Consider the following 23,897-nt stretch of genomic DNA (forward strand, 5'->3'; position numbering starts at 1 on the left):
GACAGCTAGCTTAACCACTAAATCTGGTTTATCCCAGATTCTGAAAAGAGAATTAGGATAAATGAGAAAGGCAAGATGATATATGAGCCTGATATTTTGATTTAAGTTGGGTCAGTCTCTCCTTTAGAGAGGAAATAGATGGAGAATATAAACTAGCATAGTATTTACCAGGAGTGGTATACTGGCAAACCCTATTCCTCTCTTAGCAATGCTCTGGCCTTACTGAAAAAGATGGTACAGGGATAGATGATGTTTATTGATCTCACATATGTAACTCATTTGGGCTCAACATGGTTTTGGGTTAATTTTTTCTATATAACATACATTTGTTATATGCATAAGAAGTTGGCTTACTATGATCTGATTGAAAAACAACCACTTTTCCCCCTTTGGTTTATGATTTAGCTACTGAAAACCTGCACAGCAATTGCATATAATTTGTCAGAGTAGTAAAGAAATTGTCAAGCCATTTTCACATTCCAATCATCTGTTCATCTGTTTTTCAGAAGAACAAATACAAAATGCTTTTGATTTAACTCGATGTATTTTTTTTAAAAGTCCCAAATCTCTTGAACTGTTTGTCTTCTGGGCTTAGAAGCATTTGTTTGTTAAATATTCAATCACGCCCCAGTGCCAGGAACATCAATAGAGTTCGCCTGATTAACTGCAGCACAGCATATGCAGGCTGAGGATGGGAATGATTTCCCCAAGGAGCCAGCACCTCCTCTGTGGAACTACTTTCTTACAAGGACATGCAGATGGGCATTTGGACGAGTTCTGGATGCACAAAACAGATTGTTCTTGCTGAGCTGCAATTTTAAAAGGATAATTTTAATGACTCTTGAGGGCCATCGACTTGGAGCAGATGGGACCCAGGCTCTTTGTATCACAACTTTAATGTTGAGTGAGTCAGGATCGAACCCTGTTTTCAGCCTTTGTAAAAGTGAATGATTGTATTTATTTATATTTCAATTGATGTTTTAATTCAGTCTACTGTAAATAATGTTTTATATAATATTCTTAAAAGTTCAGTAATAAGACACACCTGCTATATTCCAAACACATTTTGATGGCAACTCTGAATTTGTAATTGAGATCGAGTCAGCAGGGGTTTTCACTTTCGTCCACTGTTTTCATGACTAAATGTGTGAACTGACAGCACCTTTTAGTTGGACTGGCAGACAATAGAGATGATATAGGTTTATATTTCCAATGCCAACCAAAGAGCACAGTTATTTGCATAAATACAGCTGAAGATATTAGTCATAACAGAATGAAAAAACAATATCTTCTTTGATGATAGCAAGATCAACCATTCAAATGTATCTTAAATGTGCCCTGAACGAGACTTGAACCTGGGACCTCTTGGTCCATGGGTCGACGCTCAACCACTGAGCAACACCGGACGGCTCCTTCCCTATATTTTACAACACATAAATTGACAGTTAAAAGTTTTTAAAGGCCATGCAGAAATAAAAATAAATGAAATAGCTTAACTACCGAGTGCTAAAAAAATACCTTGAAAGCAACAATCCCAGTAAAACTGAGAGGAAAGACTAAAATGGTCCTTTAAATCTGTTGTTTGCAATCTTGTCCTTTAGGCTTCCACGGAGTCAGAGGGAGAGAAGATCTGAAAGCTCCCTAGCTTAGCCGAACACTATAAATAGTCAGTACACATAATTCATGTCCAAATATGGATAATTTTTGGCTCAAATGTTCCAATTTGGACTGTTATACAAGACAAATTACCTGTCCTTGCAAATATCTGCTTCAGTATGTGATATACAGCCAGAGTTTGGGGGGAAAATGACAGTATTTCTAAATAAAAAATTAAATTATGGGAGTAATAAAATATTACTATAAAGCTAACTATTTCAAGTTGCAAACCAGATGTATACACTCAGAGGCCACATTGAGACTAATGGCATAAGGTACAAATAGAGACGGTAATGGTAACAGGCTTTTTTCTTTCAGATGCTGCAATAGCGTGAAAGGCAGAGTGCTCTGTTTTGCTAGCTATTCTAAGATAATTCATTTTCCATGGCAGTCTTGATTTTCTAGCTCTCCACACAATATATTTCCATACTTTGCTTTTCAAATAGGATGTACAACTTCAAAATTAATTATCAGGAATATTAGTATGTATGACTGCCTAAAGAATAAGATAGGAACACATACAAAAAATTTGTACTTTTAAAAAAAATCCTCACCTGAGGGTATTTTTTCCACTGCTTTTTAGAGAGAGTGGAAGGGAGGTTGGAGAGAGAGAAACATGGATGTGAGACACATCTATTGGTTGCCTCCTGCACAAGCTCTGACTGGGGCGGGGGATCATACCTGCAACCCAGGCACTGCCCTTGGTCAGGAATCAAACCTGCAACCCTGTGGGAGCTGATGATCTAATTGCTGAGCCACACCGGCCAGGGCAAAAAATTTATACTTCTGAGGCTCTCGCACTAATGAAGATCCAAGATGTGAATTAATTATTTTAGAAACTTAAATTACAAAGACAATGTATCACTTAAAGCTTATTTTAATTAGCCTTTACTATCAGATGTGCTTTTCCTCTATCCTAATAACATGAGTTAATTTTGCCTAGTTAATATGCTATGGAATACATATAATTTCTCTTTAAAAATACTCAATGGTCTAACAGCAAATAAAGTCTTTTAACTACAAGTTATAAATTTCAGCATAATAAGTGATAAAATTATTGCTCATTCGTCCATTATTATTTATAACATAACATGTTTTTCGTAAGTATAATTATGTTACTCTAAGGATACAACATTCTCAAATAATTCAACTAATAGTAAGGATGCCTATATCAACTAAACTGATTTTTCTTAAAGACTACATGTAAATAAACAGTTTAAGTTTGGAATCCAATTTCCCATTGACTTACATAATTAATAAATGGGAGAAGTAATCTTATAAAAAAGAATTACAAGCCCCCCCCCCCCCCATGAACCAATCTGATAAAGAAGGGATCATTACAAATTCTAGAACTTGTTTAAACATGGCCTGGCATTTTTGTGGGTCATATTTTTGTATTTTAGTTTTTATCTTGTTATTGCCTCTAACAGCAAACCTCAGAGCTTGCATAATATGGCGAGGCTTCTGCCTCTCTCTGACTGTCATATTTAACAGGCTCCAAATAAAAGTAGGCCAGGGCAGGTGTTAGCAATGAGACGGTCCCACTACAGGCTCTAGCCACATGCTTCTGGTCATTCTGATGGTCATGGCACAGGGGTGACCAGTCAGAGCTTGGGTAATGCATGATAAATTTATTTTCATTTTTATGTAGTTGGTAATAAGTACATGTGTGCATAATAAATGTTGAAGGATGCCAGAAGTAGAGTAGCTGGTAGAAAAATAAAGTCATAAAGTAATAATATTTAAATATTCAGAACTAATATTCTTCATATTCCCATGAAGCTCTATGGCTTCTTCTCAAGGCTTATCCTCACCTTTTGTTACTGAAAAGGCAGTTTCCCCATAACACTTATCTCAAAGTTTTCCAGAGCACTGCCTTTTCTTACCTGTCATGAAATTTCCACATCACAGTGATTCTCTTGGGTGAGGTAAGAAAGATGGTGCTGTGGACATGGGAAGAGGATAGGTCTATCCAATTAATGAAATGGTATGAATTAATTTATCAGATTATCCAATTAATAATGTAGAAGAATTGACCACTGGAAGGGGGACAATACTAGATGCTGAAGACAAATGTCCATTTTACAGTTTTATAGCTTATGGTTATTTAGGGTGAAACAAAGATGTCCATAGCAACACTGAAAAGTCTGGCATCAAATGTACTATTTTAAGCATAAAGGAGTTTGTAGTAGGTTAATGTTTGGTATGACTGATAGCTTCATCACAATCAGAAGCAAGGGTATTATAAAAAAATGATCTCCCCATGCACTTTGCTACAGAAACTCATTAAAAGTTGAAAAAAACCATAATTACTGCCTGAACAATCTCCCCATATTCTCAACTGGCTCTGAAGGTAGAAGCTATGGATTTAATCTACATCCCACTGGCCAAAGGGGGATTCTTGATCACTTATAATTATTGAAACAAAGTTTTGTAAGCATACACAAGTTTTTCTAATTATTAATGTCTATAATTTCTGCATAGAAATGATTTGTATAATTCTACTAGACCAAAACTTGACTGTAATCTGCTTTTTAAGTATTTTTTCTAGAAAATATTGTCTATCATTTCAGAATAAAGCTAAAGAAATTTCACAAATAAATTCATTTCATATAGGGAAGAAAGAGTTATCACAATGTTCACTTATTAAATAAATGTTTCAGAACTATATTCAGTTTGGTTTTTAATAAGCTTTTAAAAAACTTTTTATGAATTTACTAATTTATAAGATATATTTATATTCTAAATAACTGCAAACAAAAACCTCCTGCAAGGCAAGTCCCAGAACTAATCCATGATTCATTATCTAAACTTTAATTGGCACAACTCTTGAAATTCTGGGACCATATGGAAAATAATGAGTCCTAATAGGTCTAAGGTGAAAGGATGGCAGGGGAGTAAGGAAGCCAGAAAACTGTCAATTCAGAATGCTTAGCAACCGCAACACCATTTCCCCAGAGATCTAGAACAATGTGTTCTCAATGTTTTACTGGTTTTGCTATCATAAAACTAAACCGCATATTATTTCTCATTCTATGAAACAACGCTTAAAATAAAAAGACAAAAACAAACCCAAAACTGGTTTCTATAATTAAAAATGAAATTGGCCGTTAATAAAAAAGGGGGGACAATTTAGAGTTACCATAACAACCTGAGGCAACTGTGGACTGACATTGCAATCTGCTGCATTTTTATAAATAGCAGTTGGTTTCCCCTCTTTCATTTAAACTAGTTTTAGTGCTTATTAGAGGTGATGGAACAACTGTGCTTTGAAACTATTTCACTCATCAAGCAGGTACCTCTTCGCTGCTGTCTCCGCCATAAAAGTCTTCTTCCAGGTGGGTCGCGCTGGAATCCTCTTTTAGATCCCAAGTAAATGGGCACCCCTCTGGGGACATATTCTGAGTCTTTCCGTGAGGTGCTGATCGTGGTCTTGACGAAAATGTGAAGATGTCCTTTGGAGCAATCTGGGCCTCCTGTGCCTGCTGGTCATGCCCACTGCCCTCGAGGGCCTCCAGCCACAGGTGGGAAGTGTGGCCCGAGTCATCACCCAGGGGAATGTGACCATCGCTTTCGGGAAATACCCATTCATCTGACATTTGGAAGAGATGACAAAAATCAGAGTAGTGTTCTGTAAGTGTTATTCCAGGCAGGCAGTCAGGTTAACATTTCTTGTTGTTGAAACAGATTTATTAAATAGCGCAAAGCCAAGGATGGCAATTTACCCACCACCTTGTAAGCTGACAAACATTTAACCCATCGATCAGGCCTAAAGCTCCGGGCACCTCACATGCACTTCCCTCACCATCTGAGCTCAAACCTGGCCAAGAAATCTATGTCTGAAATAATTACCACCTGTCTTGCAGCAAGTTCTTTATAGCACAGCTTCATTAATTTGACATTCCAGAGGGGGAAAATCTTCCAAATTTAAATGGCTGACTTACTAATATCTTCTTTTAACTGCAGAAGGACAGAGTGCTTAACAAGCCTCTTTAAACAAAGTATCTGGGCATTGTCTGGATTATAAATCCCGGAGGACAGGGAACCATGAAAAGGGTGACAGCCTTTTCTCTTCATTCAACCGATTAAAACAGGAAAATTCACAGACTAAACTGAGTAGACTTTTCAAGTAATAGTAAATCCACAGAAATACTTGTTAATGTGACTGGTAAATTCTGCTGGTGAAAAAGACCTTTATGTTTAATTTTAGGAGAGAATGTTTTGATAGGAATTTTTTTTTGCACACCATTATTTATTTTCTTTAAAAATACTTTATACTAGCCTGGCCCGTGTGGTGCAGTGGTTGAGTGTTGACCCATGCATGAGGATGTCACTGGTTCGATTCACGGTCAGGGCACATGCCTGGGTCTTGGCTCCATCCCAAGCAGGGGATGTGCAGGGGGCAGCCGATCCATGTTTCTATCTCTCCCTCTCCCTTCCTCTCTCTCTAAAGTCAATAAAAACATTTTAAAATACTATATACTACCACTTAGAAACATTTTAATCAAAACTTTAAAAAATTATAATCTTTTATTCAACACTGAGATAGATTTTTCTTTTTAAAATATATTTTTATTGATTTCAGAGAGAGGAAGGGAGAGGGAGAGAGAGAGAGAGAAACGTCAATGATGAGAGTCATTGATCGGCTGCCTCCTGCTCGCCCCCTGCTGGGGATCGAGCCCGCAACCCGGGCATGTGCCCTGACCGGGAATCGAACCTCGATCTCCTGGATCCTAGGTTGATGCTCAACAGCTGAGTCACGCCCGGCCGGGCTGAGACAGATTTTAAAACTAAGATCCAGGCAAGCTGGAAATGACAAATCTGTATAATGACATCATTAAAAGCATGCTTACTTTGTTCAGCATGACAGCAGAAAAGAGTTGAGCATTTTCTCTAACTTATTAGTCTATTTTTCTTGGAACTTACTTTTTTGCTGCACGATGTCAATGGTGAAAATCTTACTAAAATCTGTGTGGACATGGATATTTTACCCCCAACTCTTAATCCTATTATATTTATCACCACAAGAAAAGTATCCAAGAGATATGTAAGATTTGCTAACTTGAAACTTTAAAGCCTATGCTGCAAAAGCACAAGCAACAAACAAAAAGACCTTTAATAGAAATAACACTGATGACACAAATAAAATTGTATTCATCACCATTGTGCTCATCTGTTTCTTGGTCTAAGACTACCATTGCATAACAGAACTTGCCTATATGCAATGAATGCACCTTTCTTAGAGAAACTCTATTAGGGACAAGACTTGCATGTTTTCAGGAACAGAGTCTAAGTAAGTGGCCAAAGGCAGGCTGAACGTGCTTCACCTGGCCACCCTCGTGGGGATGTGGAGGGACCTGAGTCAGTGTCGCCGTGGGCAGGTGAAATGAACAGAGTCACTGGGCTGTCCTCTTTTGACAGCAAACCCCTTTGCATGGTGCTAACCACATAGCAGGTGCTTTGTAAACAAAGTAAATGCTTTAATAAAGGTTGAAAAAAATTACAAAAACCAATGTGTTGCATCACATTCATGGATATGTAAAAAAAAAACAGTAGCGGAAAAGATAACGGAATCTTCATTATGCAATTAAACAACTTGTCTGACCTACTGCCAAACATATTACTAACTGTCAAAAAGTCAAGGTAAAAGGACTGTTTTCGCCCCAAACAAACTCTAATTATCTCACTTCCACACGTGTTTTTGGAATTTGCAGTTTTACCTCAAATATTTCCATATCAATTGTAATGAATAATTTGGTGTGTTTTCTTAGGAAAATATGTAAATTACTGTGTAATCACAATATTGCAGCAAACAAGATAAATGCGAGAATGATCACCTAAACATCTAATTAGTTTTTCTACACAGTCAGATTTATGCTAGAGACACTAATTGCACCTAACATTTTAATGAAGGTTTCAACATTGCATAAATAAGACTGACAAACTACAAACAATGATAATTTATTTTCCTTTTTCCCTTGCTCGACAACAATTTGCAAAAAAAAAAACCCCAAGAAACAATCTGCCTCTGTGAAAGTACTGCGCGCCTGCTCGGCAAGATACGTTGACGAGCTCCATGCTCTAGGATGCTGCATCGCCATTGTGAGGAGGACTGAAGACATGCAGCATGCGATCAGCATGGGGAGGGGACAATGTCATGTGAAAACTTCAATATTTTAAACTTGTGTTCGCGACAGGGCAACCAGTGCATTAAAACTTGAAAATAAAAATGCTCTTTCATCCACTAAAGTCTGACATGAAATTGAGGTTAAAAGGAGATTTACAAAAGCAGATAGATTTTAGCAAATGGCTGCATCACGGCTTTTCAAAGTCACTGGGTCTGAACTATTTCCCACATGCAGATCTTATTAATTATGGACCGTTGTGGCATAATAAAGGCGCAGACCTGCTTCATCACAGGACCCGGGTGCCGGGGCGCGGGGCTGCGGTGCGGCTGCTCTTCGTTGGGACGCAGCGGTGAGAGTGGCTGCCGGATCTTCACTCCTGTCATTTCCTGAAGAGCTACCTTTATTACAATAAACATTTTCCGTTATATTACTTTTTTGATATTCATAAACATGAATTTTTGAGGAATGGTGTTAATTTGGTATACTTTTCTATATATTATTGTAAAGCAAGTTAGAGGTGACATTAGATTATATGCAGACCTTTTTTTCAGTAGAAAGTATCAAGATGAACTCAGCTGCATTTTTGTAGAGGCTCAAAATATAATTCCTGAATATATGCATGGGGACATTTTAGATTTAAGTTTTACAATATGTGATAAGAGGAATTCTAAAACCCATATAATTTTTAAAGGGTCTTATATTTTTCCCTTTGGTTCCACATAAAATGGAGTGTTTTCTTTAAATTACGATTCTTATTGGACTCTTTTAAACCAAGCTTTTTCCTTCAGCATCTTAAGAAAACAGGCCAGGCACTAATTACTGCAGAATTAATGTTTCTATCTACTGTTTTATAAAAATGATATGAAACCTGGCAAGCTGAACTGTGGCCTACTCAGAACCCTACATTTTTGAGAAATTATGCTAACAGATGTGTATATGATACATTCTGGGCTTGATTTAGGATAGACTAATGCATGTGTATACAAATCTACACATACATGCCCCAGATCCATTATTTAAACGGATACCTATAACAGCCACCTATATTACTGCTTGCAGAGTTGAAATTTCAACCTGCATGATATCAGATGGCAAGGAGTTCAAAGGGAGAGACAGCAAATGCAAAAACAATCTGAAAAGGGCTCAATGTAGAAAAAGAGACATAAATGAAACATGAAAAATTATGGGTTAAGTTAAATTTTAGTAAAGTCTACAGGCAGCCCATATTTGAAAAAATAATAACTTAAACGTATTCAGCCTTTGAGAGTACAAGCAGAAAGTCCTTTATTTCTGTGGTGCTGTCTATTTAATCCAGCAAATCTCTGTTAGGGCTCTAGAGCAATTCTTTTGCAGAAAATTTGATTTCCACAATCCCTGTAGGGCAGACATTTATATTTTAAATGAATTGGTTCGTAATCCTTTGAAATTTACAACCTGCAGGGAGAGGTTCCATTGCTCTGAATCACACACAGATATAAGATAGCAGCGAATCAGACCATACCGCTGGGGGTCTCTGTCCGTTCTCTGCTGGTGCTTTTTAACCGCAGTCTTCTCCTGTTATTATTCTTATCCGCTGATGGTTCTTGAGGGGGATGTGGGTGCATAATATGCAGATCAGCTGGAACATTTTCGTATCAAAGAACAAAAAGCCAGATCAGAAAGCACTGTATGGTTTGAAATAACTCAGAAAATATAATTATAGCTATAATGAGACTGCCCATGTACCATTTCGACATTATGTAAAGCTGTACCAAAACTTACTCCTTCCCAGAAAATAGGTGTTTATTCCTCTGCTAATATTAGGATTGTATCAGGCTTTCAAAATTACTAATACATTTTATTCATGTAATATAACCTTATAGAGAGCTAAGAGCAATCTGATTAATGTTAATCATGCCACATGCTATATTAAAAATATGAAAAATGAAACTGACAGCTAATACTGAAAAATTATTGCTTCCTTTAGAAGAGGAGGTATAGTTAAGCACAATGCAGTGAGAACTTAGAGGGTAGTTTCCAAAAGAACTCTGGAAGACCCAAAGAGGTTTGATATCAAACCTAAAGAATTCTTAAGTGTAATTTAATTCTGTAATAGTAATATTCATAGCAGCATTTAATATTTACCAAATGTTTAATTTCTTGGCACAGTATGATGTGCTTGACTGATTTTTTTCTCATTGAAGCCTCACAATGACCCATGAAGCAGCTGTTGTTGACCACTGCTACTGGCACCGGTAGTAACTGTATCCCCATTTTACAGATGAGGAAACCGAGGCTTACAGGGTTTAAGAAACTTCATCAAGGCCTCACAGACAGTGGCAGGGCCAGGACTGAATATCTATGTTATTCATTTCCTTACTCAGTTTTATACTCCATGGGAGATACAGTTTGTAACTGGGCTCATTAATTTCTAAATCAAATAAAATGAACCCAAATGCCTCCATGTCGACTCTAACAAAAGTTAGACAGGTAGGGGCGGAAAAACTGTCAGGAAGTGGGTTATGGTCTCAATTCTTTCTAATGATTATAGACTGCAAATCACTTTACCTCTCTGTTAACCCTGAACTCCCAATCTATAAAATGAGACGACGGGTTGTTTTAGTATCAATGAGAGAAGATAAACTTTACAAATGGGACAGACTGATTAAAAGATAAAATTAAGTTAAAAAAACTTAAAATGCACATGAAGCTCCCAAAATATAGTGAAAAAAGGGTGCCATATTATTTCCTTATCAGTCATCATAAAGTAAAAACACAAGGTACTATAGGAATTAGAAATAACAGAATAAATAGAATGCTCGATTGTAGAATATTATGCATATAAGAATTCTAAACATATTTCAATATCTATTATACCTTTCATTTTTAAGTGGCAATTGTCTGGACTTAAGATCTAGTCATAAATATAACTTCAGATTTATCTTAACAAGGACATTTGTCACTATTTTCAGTAGCTACCAATTGTTATGCATGATTCATTCTTACCACGAAGAGGTACAGTCAGCTTTATTTGGCGAATATTTTCTTTATCTCCTTGCTCCTCAGACTCAGATACCAGCACAGCTGACACTTCTGCATTGTTAACGCCCCTCTCTACTCTGGACAGCTGGCACGATCGGTTATTTTTGGACCCAACGGATCTTACTGTCTATAAGGAAAAGGAATTAATCTGCACATTTTAAAATACAGGAACTGCACTTATTCCTAGGATCTACATAGAAGAAATATTTAGACAAAGAGTGAGGAAAAACTAGAGGAAACGAGCAGATTAAATGTTGTTGGCAAGGGAAATGATGATGGAAAATTAGAAAGGAGAAAAATAATATGAGATAAAACAGAAGACAGGTCTCTTAGACATATAAATTAAAATGCACTTATTTGCTACACTCCACCTTTAGTGGGTAGGAGTTGCACCGAAAATCACTGTGTATGTCAGAAATTTACAGGAAATTAAAAGTAAAAACATAACATTTGAAAACCTGTTCATTGTAGGTGTCTGGTGATGACCCAACTCCTCCTTGAAGGAGACCACCAAGTGTGCTCACATATATTTACCTTTAAGTTTTGCGAACATATTTAATGAAAAGAATACTCAAAAATATTGTGTAGACATGACAAAAAGAAAACGGTTTTGAGGTTTTAGAAAGTCCAGAATTTCTGTTCAAAACTTATTCAAGCCTTCTGCTTTTGGCATGAAGTCTCTCAAGCCCGCCTCTCCCCTCCTCCCCCTCCAGCCAGCGGTGGGAGAAACCCTTCCCCTCCCGTGCCACTCACGTGTCGATGAGCTCTTAAACCTCGCTCCTACCTCACTCGATGTCCTCATGTTATTTCTTCTACCAGAGAGTGGAGGTGGCCCAAGAACCTTGGATCCAAAGGCGATATGACAAACATCTTGATTTTTACTGTTCCGCACACTGCCTGTTCCTCTGTTAAGGAACTGATCTGTTTTGTTAAAAGAAGGCAATAATAGCTCATTAATGGGTGTAATGGCACTTACTAAAAATGCAGATACTGGGGCCCAATATCAGATGGTCTATCAGATCTGTATAATTAGAATCTTGGGTGCTAAGGGGTGGAGGGTAGACAGAAATCTATAATTTTCTGTAATTTATCTATAATTTGCTGAAGTACCATAATCATTTGAGAACTACTACCACACATATTCTTCTTCAAAGAAAAAAAAAAAATGGAAAACTACTAAAAAATACATCTTATTTTTTCTTTAAGGGAATAACTGAAATAAAACTATTCAGCCTCAACTGAACAAGTATTTGCTTGAACACTCTCTCAGGCATTTCCTAGAGGTTGTCAGTGACACAAAATAGATAAGACATATTGCTTGCCCTCAGGGAGTCTGAAGGGAGGTGATAGTACAGGTAAATGTAACTATAACATAGGGCAGACCAGTGGGAATGAAGCATAAGTGACCTCTTGAATGGACCTTGAATGACTGATAAGAGTTCAGAAATAAGAGATGTAGGGTGTCTTTAGCAGGTGAAAGTGCCTGAATAAGGCATGGAAGAGCAAAAGGGTAGGGTATGCTTGGGGAAGAAAGAAATTACCAATTTAGCTGGAAAAACAGACTAGGGTTGCATTGCAAAGAGTCTTAAAATGCTAAGAGGCAATTCTAACTTGGTAGGCAATAGGGAATCACTGGAGTTTTGGGGGAGAAAGCGAGTCAACTGGTATCACCTCCAGGATTAGGCAGGTGTGCTTGCCAAACCCGGCTGCCTTTTCCTTTTGGGCACACAGCTAAATTACATTTCTGAGCCTTCCCTGCAGTTCCATGAACCAAGTGACTGAGTTGTGGTTAAGGGAATGTGAGAAGTGTAAACCAATTCCTGGCCCCTAAAACCTCCTGCCATAGTCCCCTGTGCTCTCTCTCCCCTCATCTCTTGACAAGATGCAGAAGACTCAGTGAAAGGCTTTAAGGCCCCAGAGGAGCCACTAGATGAAAGGAGCCTGGGTCTCTGAATGACCCTATAGAAGGCTGCCTAAGGAACCCTTGATTAGACCAGAACTATGGAGTTCTTTGTGACTGTAGTTAGCCTCCTCTGACTAATAAAGCAGGTGAGGGTGATGGTCCTTAACTCAACCTAGAAAACCTTCAGCTGTGCCCACCTGTGAGACAGGGCCAACTTGAATATTATGCCGCTGGTCCTGAGTGAGTCCACATTTGTCCTACAGTCCTGGACATTAAGAACTACTGGCCAAAAAATAAATACATAACTAAATAAAAAGAGCTTCCTCACATATCAATAAAAATAGAACATTACAACTGCATAAACAGTATTTCCAAACAAGCAACCATCGTTAAATTTCCCTCATCGGTTCACTCAGTTCTCTGTAATTGTTCTTCTGGTCAGTGAACTGCTTGCAAGAAGTCATCTGTTTTCAGACTAAAGGGCCCTAGAAACCCTGAATTAGTCCACTGGTGTGTGAAATTTGTCTAAGCTATGTCAACTTGGGAGTCTGTACCCAAGAGGCTTCACTGAAGTATCTATCAATAGTTCAAGATAGTACCACTGTAATTAACTAGGTATTAATAATAGAAAAGGAGCAAAGGGAAGGCCAAACATTATAAGAATGGCTATCTGGGGATCTTCACCAGGAGGCTGCAACTTTACACTCCCCAGGGAACCATCGACCCATTCCTTCTGCAGATCACTGGGGGAAGGGACTGGACAAAGGGGAGATGGGAGCATGCACAAAAAAGTCGGGATAACATAGGGAAGGTACCTGTCAGTCTATCCTGGAACAGAAATAATTGGCCAGAGGGGGTGAGGCCACTATAAGCCCACAAAACTTTGGAAATACATAATCCCCAGACAAAGGAGTTCACTCACTCTGGCTCTTGGCTCTTATGGCTCTCTTGCATTCCCCCGTGTTCCTAGAAGCTGCAAGGCCCATGGTCATGTGGACCCCACATGCAATGGACTGATGGAATGCAGGGGGGAGCACAAGCTAAGATAGCCTGATTCTGGATTAGACTGTGCAGATATGGAATGGAAATTCTGGGCAACGGCTTTAATCTTAGCTTTGCTGAAAGCAAAATGGAACTTTTTTCTGAGCAGGACAGAGGGAAGTGGCCTTCCTGACCAGGGCCTCTTCAATGTCTCAGAGACTCCTCAAACTGAAAACTTGGTCTAATGGAATGGTACCAAAATCCATTCAGTTTAAAAAGACAGAATAGAGGTGTCATCCTTGACACCTCCAACCTCTCCATATCCAATCCATGTCTACTTCTCTCCACCTTCTCCACCAGCAATGAAATCCAAGGGAGGGAAATGGGACCTTGGAAATTCAGGAGTTTAATTCCATAGAAATAAAGCTTTCTACACTATGTCCTCTTCCAGTGTGAGTCTCAGAAAATTCCTTTTCTCATGACATCACAAGAAGTCCACTCCCACCAGCGACCAGTGGGGACGAGGAGAGCTCCCTACAGATAACAAAAACAGCTGATCCTTTCCGTGAGTCTCTGAGGTTGTCCCTGAATGCACCAACTCTGGCCTGTAGCTTACAGCATAGCCTTCTAGCAAGCATCAGAATAAAACAGAAACCATCTGTAGATGACCCCCTTAGCTCAGGCTGCTGTAACAATACAATAGACTGAGGGGCAAGAGAACAGAAAAAGAAGAATAAAAGAGCGACTGGCCACTTTCTGTCTGACCTACTCCCCTGAAAACATTCCTCTAGTTAGCTAGCTGGTCTCAGTAATCTGTACTATGGAGCTGCAATTTTACATGTGGTGGAATTAAAAACTACTTTTCCATGCAATAGCAGGAGAAAAGGCATAAGCTTGTGATAATGTACCATACTTAGGAAGCTACACATATTTAGATCTGAATGGAGGCAATATGTGTGGGCATATGGATGCTTGGGGTCTGTTTTTGTTTGTAATAAATAGATGATGCTGAAGAGATGGGCACGGCCTAGGTTGCTGAATTGATCTGAGAGGTTTTGCTGGACAGAAGATCTGAGGTGGATGGCTAGGTGAGAAGATAAACTATTCCAATTTTCTTCAAATTCCTGAAGCCCTATTAGGTAGAAGATAGATTCCACTTGTCCAAATGGCAGAATCAGAATGAATGAGTAGGATTCAAGCAGTGACTTTTCTGTCACTTTGAAGGTGTTCAAGCAGAAGTCTGGAAAGCTAATCTGGATATTGTAAGGCAGATTCAGATATCAGATGCCTCCCTAATTTCTATCTGTAGCCCATGCTCTCCTCTGAACTCCATTCCTGTATGCAGTGGCCTTCTGGCCCAGGGCCTCTTCGATGTCTCAAAGGCACTTCAAACTGAAAGCTTGGTCTAATGAGTAGTACCAAATCCATCCAGTTTGAAAAGCTAGAACCTAGGTGTCACCCTGGACACCTCCATCCTCTCCATATCCAATCCATGCCTACTTCTCTCCACCTTCCCCACCAGCAATGCAATCCAAGCGACCATCATCCCTCTCCTGGAGGATTTCCAAGCCTCTCAAGTGATCTACTGTATCTACTCTGGCCCGTCCCATGCCTTCTCCAAAATACAGCCAGAGTGGTCTCCCTCAAACATAAATCTGATTGGGCCATTCACTTTCCTTACTTAAAACTTTTCAATGGCTTCCCTGCTGCTCTTAGGATTTTAAAAAAAGCCCTCAAAGTCAGCTGCAAAGATCTGCATGCTCTGCCTTCATTTCATCCCTCACACCCCTCACTTTCTCTCCCAGTAGACTGGCGGCCTCAGTTCCTCCTGCCTACCAGAGCATTTGCACATGCTGGTGCCCATGGCTAGAAGACTCTTTTCCTCCTGAAGACCGTCAGCTCATGTGTCACTTCCTCAGATAAGTCTTCCAGGACCTTTCTGACTAGGGTTAAGTCCCCCAGCATAGTTCCATAAACTTTCCCCCACATAACTTGTCAGAATTGCACTTTTACACGTTTACGGGTTTCTCTGCTAACGTGTGCTTCGGTAGATACAAACCCAGTGGCCTGCTTTGTCACCCCTAAATTTCTGGCACCTAGCCTGACACAGAGTAAGTACACAATAAATCCTTGCTGAGTAAAGTGAATGAATCATTAAATGTAATGGGTCAGAAGAGAAGTTGGATTAAATGGCTGTATATTTCTAACTATGATTAGAATTTCATTTTAAGAAAAATCCAACTGAAGGTTTTATGTGTAAATTGAGGAGGAAGACTGAACAGAACTGGACGACTGCCAGGATGTGGAGATGAGCGAGATGGGTCAACAATGAGCAAGACATTGATACGTGCATAACAGGTGTGTTTCTCAACGGCACCAGTGCCGTGGTACCACAGCCAGATGCCTATTCAGGTTATAGGTGAAATTTCATAGTGTTAACAAACAGACGTGGCTATGTGTGAATCTCTATTTTTTCTGGCTATTTACAAATATCCACTTAGAGTCAACAAAGCACTGTTAGTCTTTCAGGATCAATAACAGAAAGAGATGACACACAAACTCCAGGCCAACTGGAAAACTCTACTATAGACTCATCATTTGTACCTTTTGTGACCAGTAGCACAAATCCTAAACTATTGATTTTGTTCTCAAATGTGAGTTTCCCAGAAAGAAATAAGACACTGAGGGTACTGAAGGGCTGCATGGGATAAGGCACGGCCTAGATGGGAACTGTCAGTACTGGAAGAAGAGCCAGCCCCTCCTTTTTTTCTGGTGATGAGCACCACAAGGGCATGGGTATATCTTTCTGCTCAAACATCTTACAGTGGCAATTTCCTTGTTGTTGTTTTTTTCATATTCTTTATCTATATGCAGGTTCCCTCCAATGAAGTTCCTTTGAGTAGAAAGACCATTAATTTGGACTGTATGTACCCCCATCTGCTGACCCAGCATAGCACATGGTAGACAATGGACAGTCTCACCAAAATTGTGGATGGTACCCAAGATTAAAAAGAGGATTTCTGGGAGGAGGGAGTATTGAAAAACTCATACTGAAAAGGGTACAAACTTCAAGTATAAAGTAAGTTAGTCACGGGATGTAACGTACAGCGTGGCGACTATAGTTAGTACGGTACTGCATATTTGAACGTCGCTAAGCGAGTAGGCCTTAAAAGTCCTCATCACGAGACAAAAAATTTTTTTGTAACTATGTTAACTAGACATATCGTGGTAATTGTTTCACAACATGTGTAAATGTTAAATCATTACACTGCACACCTGAAACTAATATGTAGTGTTTATGTGAATTTATACCTCAATAAATTATTTTTTTTGAAAAACCGTACTGTCACAATTCCAGCTATAATTTTAACAGAATAAACATGTCAACTAGTTCATATTTATTTAATAAATTACAATTCCTAAGTACCTTGAATTTCTTAGAGGAATTTCTTGCTTAGCAGTAGTTATCCGGTGGATATTAAAGACATACCTAAACCTGATATGATCTAATCCCCTAAATCACAGAAAACTACCTTATTCTATATTTTTATAAGAGCATGTACTATAGGATTTCTCTAAAGAGTAATATACTACTGTGTATTTAAATTTAAATTTATTTTTTAACTTCTACAAATTTTAGTTCACTTTTTTCCCCCCACAAAGCAAAGTATGCCAATACTCCACTATTTAGTATCTCTTTAATGAAAACACCTTTTAAAACTTAGTACAATTAACACACACATTCTTAAAGACTGTTTTACTTTAATAATTCTGTTTATAATCATTAATTGTCATAATTATCTCTATAAACATGTATCATACTAGGTATCCATTATAATAGGGTCCTAATTAAAACCTACAAGGAAAAGTAATTTAGACCTTTGGTTTCTAAAATAAAAAGTAGAAGGGACAAAGTTTCTATAATGAGAAAAATCTTAAAAGAAAACTACAAGCCTTTTGAATTCTAAAAGGACTCTTTTTAAGTGCTGACATTAATATGCATAACATAAGGTTAAAATCAAGATTAGATTAAAGTCATGCTCTAGGCGGTTCATTTTCTTGAGTTTGTGGAAAATGAACTTGGTGTAGGTCAGAGATGTTACCATTAATTATTTTGCTATTTTACTGAGGGGTACATACCTTTGTAGTTAGATTATAAAACCTGAGGGTCTACTTTCTAATTGTCTTTTAGAAAAATAAACATTCATTTTTGTCTCAAGATACAATGTTGTAATTATTATAGTCATTTCAGTTTGCAGGGTTTTCAAAGCTTAACCAGAAAAACCTGCTGAATTTTCAACTCTAATCATTGAGGTTCATGCTTAAGACTTACATCTATTATCTAATAATCAAATCAGAATTAAACTTCTACCAGAATCCAGATTTTGAATTAGATTAATTTTTACTCTACAATATGTGCATTGGTATAAAGAATGGAAAGAATACAAAAGGCAGGCTTATCTCCTAGAGTGATATTATTTTAGACAAGGCACTTCACCTTCTATACCTCATCTCCTTCAGTCCTACGACCGGCGTAATAAGAGTACTTAAGTCGTGATTTTGTTAGATTACATGAAACATGCACATAACATGCTAAATACCATCCTTAGTAGGGCGTATATGCTTAGTAAACATAGAATTAATATCTTCCGTCTTGAATCGCATTTAATAGTTTGCCAAGCCCATTCCAATCATTTGTTCTCCCGGGCACTGAGCCAGGAGCGCGGCGGACACGGCACCTTCCCGGAGCCCACGGTCTCGGGGCAGGTGGCACAGCGAGCAATTCACAGATAACGACACGAGCACGCCTGGGACAAGAGCGACGAGGGGCGAGTTCAAAGGGCACAAGCGTGTTTATCAGAGGGCTGGCATCTAGCGTTGGGGTCGGGAAACGACATGCAACTCGACATTTCAAGGACAAGCACGACGATGCGTCCGGGACCCCTACGCACTTTCCAATCGCTGTGCGACGTCATCGCCATCGCACCTCCAGAGCTGAAGAAGCGGACTCACAGCGTGGGGGTGTCTGCCTGCACACGCGGGGCCGTGCCTCCTCACCGCGCAGGCGCGGCCCAGGCGCCCAGCAGGGCAGCACCGGGCATTCTTCCTACATCCGCTGACATCCACTATTCATTTGCCGGGCAGCTTTGTGAAAAACTTTTATATTGCTCTCTGAAAAGCGCTCTATTAACGATGATGTCAATTGATACCAGAACTTCATAAATATGATAATTAATGTATGTGATGAAGACTAATGGGGCTGATGAGGAACCAAGTATAGAACAAAACACCTAAGATCTTTTTTCAGAGAAAAGAAAGTGTGGGGTGGGGGAGGGACAAACTCAAGTGGCTTCAACGCCAGGCAGGTATCAGATGTGGGCGCATGCAGAATGTGGGGGTAACTGTGGCTGCTTTGAGAGTGCATGTCCTATGCAAAGGGTTTTAATTAAAAGCTTGTTTAGACCAGTCGGAGGACTGTTAGTCTGTAAACCCTGAATGTATCATGAAGAGACAAGTGTGTAGATAAATGACTAACACAGGAAAGGCCCTAGGTGAGCAAAATCATTTTTTAACTTCTGCAAATAATTAAAACCAGTATTTAGCCTTATCTCATTAATGAAAAGCTTAAGACATTTTTGAAAGGCAATAAAATCAAATTAAAAAGTAAAATTAGAATATCTCTTTCTCCTCTGAACTTGAGTAAAACCTTAGACAATGTAAGAACACCATCTGTGTGTTAAGGTAGGAAATGTCAACAGGATAAAAATAAAGTGTAACATATTACTATTCTTCACAAAGTCTTAATTTATTAAAAAGTTATAATTAGCCTAGTTTTTTTCTTTCCTTTTAATGACTAGAGAAGCATTTTTAGGGAAACAATTTTATCATCTCAAGAAAGCTTTCCACATAGTACAGCTTATATATAATATAGGCTTTGGCAGATAACTTCCATCATTTGGGCTCAGAAATACAAGTTTCCTATAAAACAAGAAGGCTCCCCAGAAGATGATGCTTAAGTGGTAGTGAGAAACGGCATCATGACGAGGGTGAGTAGGTAAGAGTGGGTCTGTGAGCCCAGACTGCCTGGTCAGCCCAGCTCTAGCGCTCACTAATTCCTTTATGTCTGCGGGCTCGGTTTCCTCATCTACAAAATGCTGATCATGATGACTTCTACATAAAGAAGTGTGTAGGAGGATTCAATGGGATACACTACGCGAGACGGTTAATTTTATGTGTGGCCTTGACTGGGCCACAGGGCACCCAGATTAAACCTCACGAGTGAGTGCGAGAGCGTTTTCGGACGAGATTACCATTTGAACCTGTAGGCTGAATAAAGCAGAGTGGCCTCCCCAGTGTGGATGGGCATCGCCCACTCTGTCCAGGGCCTGAGGAGAATAAAAAGGTGGAGGAAGGGGAACTTGACCTTTCTGCCTGACTCCCTGAGCTGGGGCACTGATTGGTCTTCTGCCCTCAGGCTGAGACTTTCACCATCAGCTCCCCTGGTTCTCAGACCTTCCGACTTTGACAGAAACTACAGCGCCAACTCTCCTGGGTCTCCCGCTTGCTGACTGCAGATCCTGGGACTTCTCAGTCTGTGTAATTGTGTGAGCCAATTCCTTATTATATGTCTGTCTGTCAATATATATGTGTATATATACTGTTCCCCCAAATGTATACACACTTTAACAGCTGATAAATCAACTTTGAAAATGAAATGTATTTTAATAAACACTGCCTTTATAATTATTCAAAGTGTGTGTATACATTTTTTGGGATACCCTAATTATATATACACACACACATATATACAAGGAGAACCTTGACCATTATAATATATAAAGGGTTTAGTGCTTGGAACACAGTAAAAACACAAAAAAACATTAGCTATAATGATGAAGACGATGATGATGATGATGATGCTTAATATACTTACCCACTCAAATTATTTGGCTAGTATTTTATTCAGTCATTTGATCATTTAATCAACAAATATTTAGTAAGCTCCCAATAGGTGTAAAGCACTGAGCTAGGTGCTAGGGATACAACAATAAACAGGACCCTGCAGTTTTTAAGCTCAAATTCCAGAATGGGAGACAGCAATGAGCAAACAAGTAAACAAGAAAATATCAGGTGATGTAAGCGCTGTGATGAAAATAGAAATAGAGTGTCTTGGGAGTTACTGGAGGTCACTGATGATTACAGTCCTACGTTCACTATTAGTGAAAAAGCATATATTTCCTTATTATACCATAAACAAATTTAATATTTAATTATATACTTAGAGGTTTTATTTTGCTGATAATTCTGGTTTTCCTTCCCATTATATATTTTGCAAATATTGATATTAAATGCAAATATTGATATTACTAGAGAAATATATTTTAATTTTATAGTAATTCTTGGGGTTTTCAAAAGACAGAAAAATATACAAAAGGAACCAGGAATGTCTCATAATTGTTGTAACACAATACATCTGCTGACATAATAAATCATGAATATATTTAGAAAATTAAAATTCTATAATAAATATATGATATGAGAAATAAGAGTCTTATCTTCCTTCCCTGACTCTACTAGTCTCTGTTCCTAAAGGTAATTATTCAGTTTCTTATTTCTTAAAGGTGTATACATATACCAGCAGCTCTAAGCAACTATCAGTGGGGTCATATAGAACTGGCATTCTTGGCCATTTTTTACTGACTGACATGGCTTAGAGACCTTTCTAGGCCATCACGAGAAGATCAGGTCATCTGTACACCTACATAGATAATGTCTTACTAGGTGGATATTTAATCAGTTCCCTACTATGCACAAGTAGTTTGTCTCTAGGTTTTTGTTACTATAAGCAATGTTGTAATAGGCATCTAAAGAAGAATGTGAGGGTTGGAATGAATCAATTCTGCAAAATTAGCACAATTATCAAACCAATTAAATGTATTTTTAATATTTAATATTATGTTTTATGTATCATTTATGTATCAAAGTTTTTTTCAGCATTTGGCAGAAATACCACAGAAAACGGAAAATTCACTTTATAAATAATTTGTGATATCTGTGCTATAACAGACACTAGATTGATATCCATAGGGAATCCTTTCACATTTAAAACTTTTTAACGAAGGAATGTGATCAATTATGCCTCATTTTTACTAAAGACAGGGAAACAGAATATATATTTCAAATGTGAGAGATGACTAGGTTTACCCTGAATTATGATCAGACATTGTAGCTAGAACTTGTGACATCTCTTTAACCAGCAATCCTAAGATAAGGTTTACCAAAGTCTGAGTTTAGAGAAGAAATTAAAAGGGTGTCCTGTTTTTCTGGGAGTCAGAATCTTACTCCTTTTTTTTTAGGTTCTACTTTACAGTAGATTTTGTTGCTTGACTTGAATTTTGCTTTCATAATGTGGAATGCAAGAAAAAATGTCAATAAGGATCTCACCAATGCCAAGCACAGTTAGATGATTATTTCATGGTTTTGCTAGATGCATTAATTCACCTGTTTGCAGCTGTGCTAGGAGACAGGGATGTCAGTCTCTTCTTATTTAAAAAGCAGTAAAAATCCAATGAGACTGCTGCCGTGGAAAGAAGGGTGCTTTGCGAGAACTGCCTTCTAATTTTTAAGTAAATTACTAGTTTTGATTTGTGCTTAGTGGACTACACCTTGTCATTAGTAGCTGAAGTATCAACTTCAATAACAGAACTGCTTCTCCAGTTTAATTAAACTGGGGTCTCATTAAATGGAAATAAGACTCAGATCTCACAGTCACCTGCAGACTGACGCTCATTAGCTAATGTGCACCAGGAACTGGAAAGTGAACAGTAAAAATGTGTGGCAACACTGGCCTTATGGAAACACAATTATTTTATTAAGTGTGTTTATTTTATTTTATTAAATTTATTTTATTAATTTATTTTATTAAATCTCTCGGTCAAGTTATATGATATTCAACACAATGCTCTCTAAAGCAGACGTTTCGATGTTCCCTTTTCTGCTCGGGTAAACGTGCTGGAGAGCATCCATAGGAAACACCTACTTCTTCCTGCAGCGGCTTCATTGGGATCTCTCAATATGTGCATTTATAATAAAATACAATTTACATGAGTACTGTACAGTCAATTACAAAAACACACAGTCATTGCTCATGCAATTCAAATCTCACAATGGGGAGTCCCTTTTTTTTTTTTTTAGAAAGACATAAAAACACATAGTTCAAATGAAGAAATATCTCCTGGCTTTCCCATGATTAAAAAGTCTGTCCTTGGGCACTATTCATTTGCTACACCTTTCAGATAAAATATCTTACACAGAGAACAATAATTATTATTATATTCACCTATAGTAAATTTCAAAGCCCACACATGTCAAAGTGAGCAGCTGAAAATTATTTATAGAAAGAGAAGCACAAAGTTCAATATATGCTCATGTAATCTCAGCTGCCACACATGTGCAATATTTACTTAAGGGAAACAATCGTAAACTCTATAGTTATAAATGAATATAAATATAATTGGGATTCACAGGGCAGAAGAAACGTGCTATTAGACGTTTATCAACTTTCTGTATATATGACTCAAATGAACTATTATTATGCAGTGAGAGCCTATTTATGAAATCTGCAAAATATGAACTCACAGCCTGTTCTACAAGTTGGGGTCAGATATGGCCCATGAAAAAGTTTCTGTTTAATTTAAATATTGAATTAATGATGTAATTAATATTTATTCAAATTCCTCTTTAATCTCAGGCATCATGTGTCCTTGAACTTTAAACTAAAAAAGACACTTAAAATATTTGATTATAGACTTACATTTTCTTTTAAGGACATAATTAATTATTAAAACATTAAGATACAGAGAAGACAATAACATTTACAATAGCAGAGAGTTATCTGATGGGCTTTATAGCTTAATCATTTCTGTTACTGAAAATTATCAAAGCCAATATATTAGATACAGAGGGAGTGCCTGCTTATTGAAAACACTCTTTCTCATTTCATTCTGTGGCAAATCTTCCATTAAGATTGAATTGAAACCCAATATGTTTATAGTGGCTGTCTGGGTAGTGGGTTCTTTTGCATCCTTTTATATATTTTCCAAAAGTCTTTTAATGAAAATGGATTGTATATATCTCTCTTCCTCCCTCCAGTCATCTAAAGACAGTGTATATAATAAATATACAAATCCTCACTACTTACGCCCTCA

The 23,897-nt window shown here is 38.0% G+C and overlaps 1 protein-coding gene across 1 annotated transcript in view; it reads right to left on the reverse strand.

The window, feature by feature from the left end:
- The window catches only part of CFAP20DC (CFAP20 domain containing), a 193,137-nt gene that overhangs the window by 73,684 nt on the left and 95,556 nt on the right, over positions 1-23,897 (reverse strand). The window contains exons 8-12 of the mRNA XM_016205538.2: positions 11,590-11,726; positions 10,770-10,932; positions 9,286-9,402; positions 8,063-8,182; positions 4,956-5,248 (exon numbers count right to left, since the gene is read on the reverse strand). Of these exons, the coding sequence (XP_016061024.2) occupies positions 4,956-5,248; positions 8,063-8,182; positions 9,286-9,402; positions 10,770-10,932; positions 11,590-11,726 (830 nt within the window). The remainder of the gene's footprint in view (positions 1-4,955; positions 5,249-8,062; positions 8,183-9,285; positions 9,403-10,769; positions 10,933-11,589; positions 11,727-23,897) is intronic.

This window comes from Miniopterus natalensis, chromosome 15 (genome assembly GCF_054644295.1).
Source record: "Miniopterus natalensis isolate mMinNat1 chromosome 15, mMinNat1.hap1, whole genome shotgun sequence".
In the NCBI taxonomy this organism is placed as follows: Eukaryota; Metazoa; Chordata; class Mammalia; order Chiroptera; family Miniopteridae; genus Miniopterus; species Miniopterus natalensis.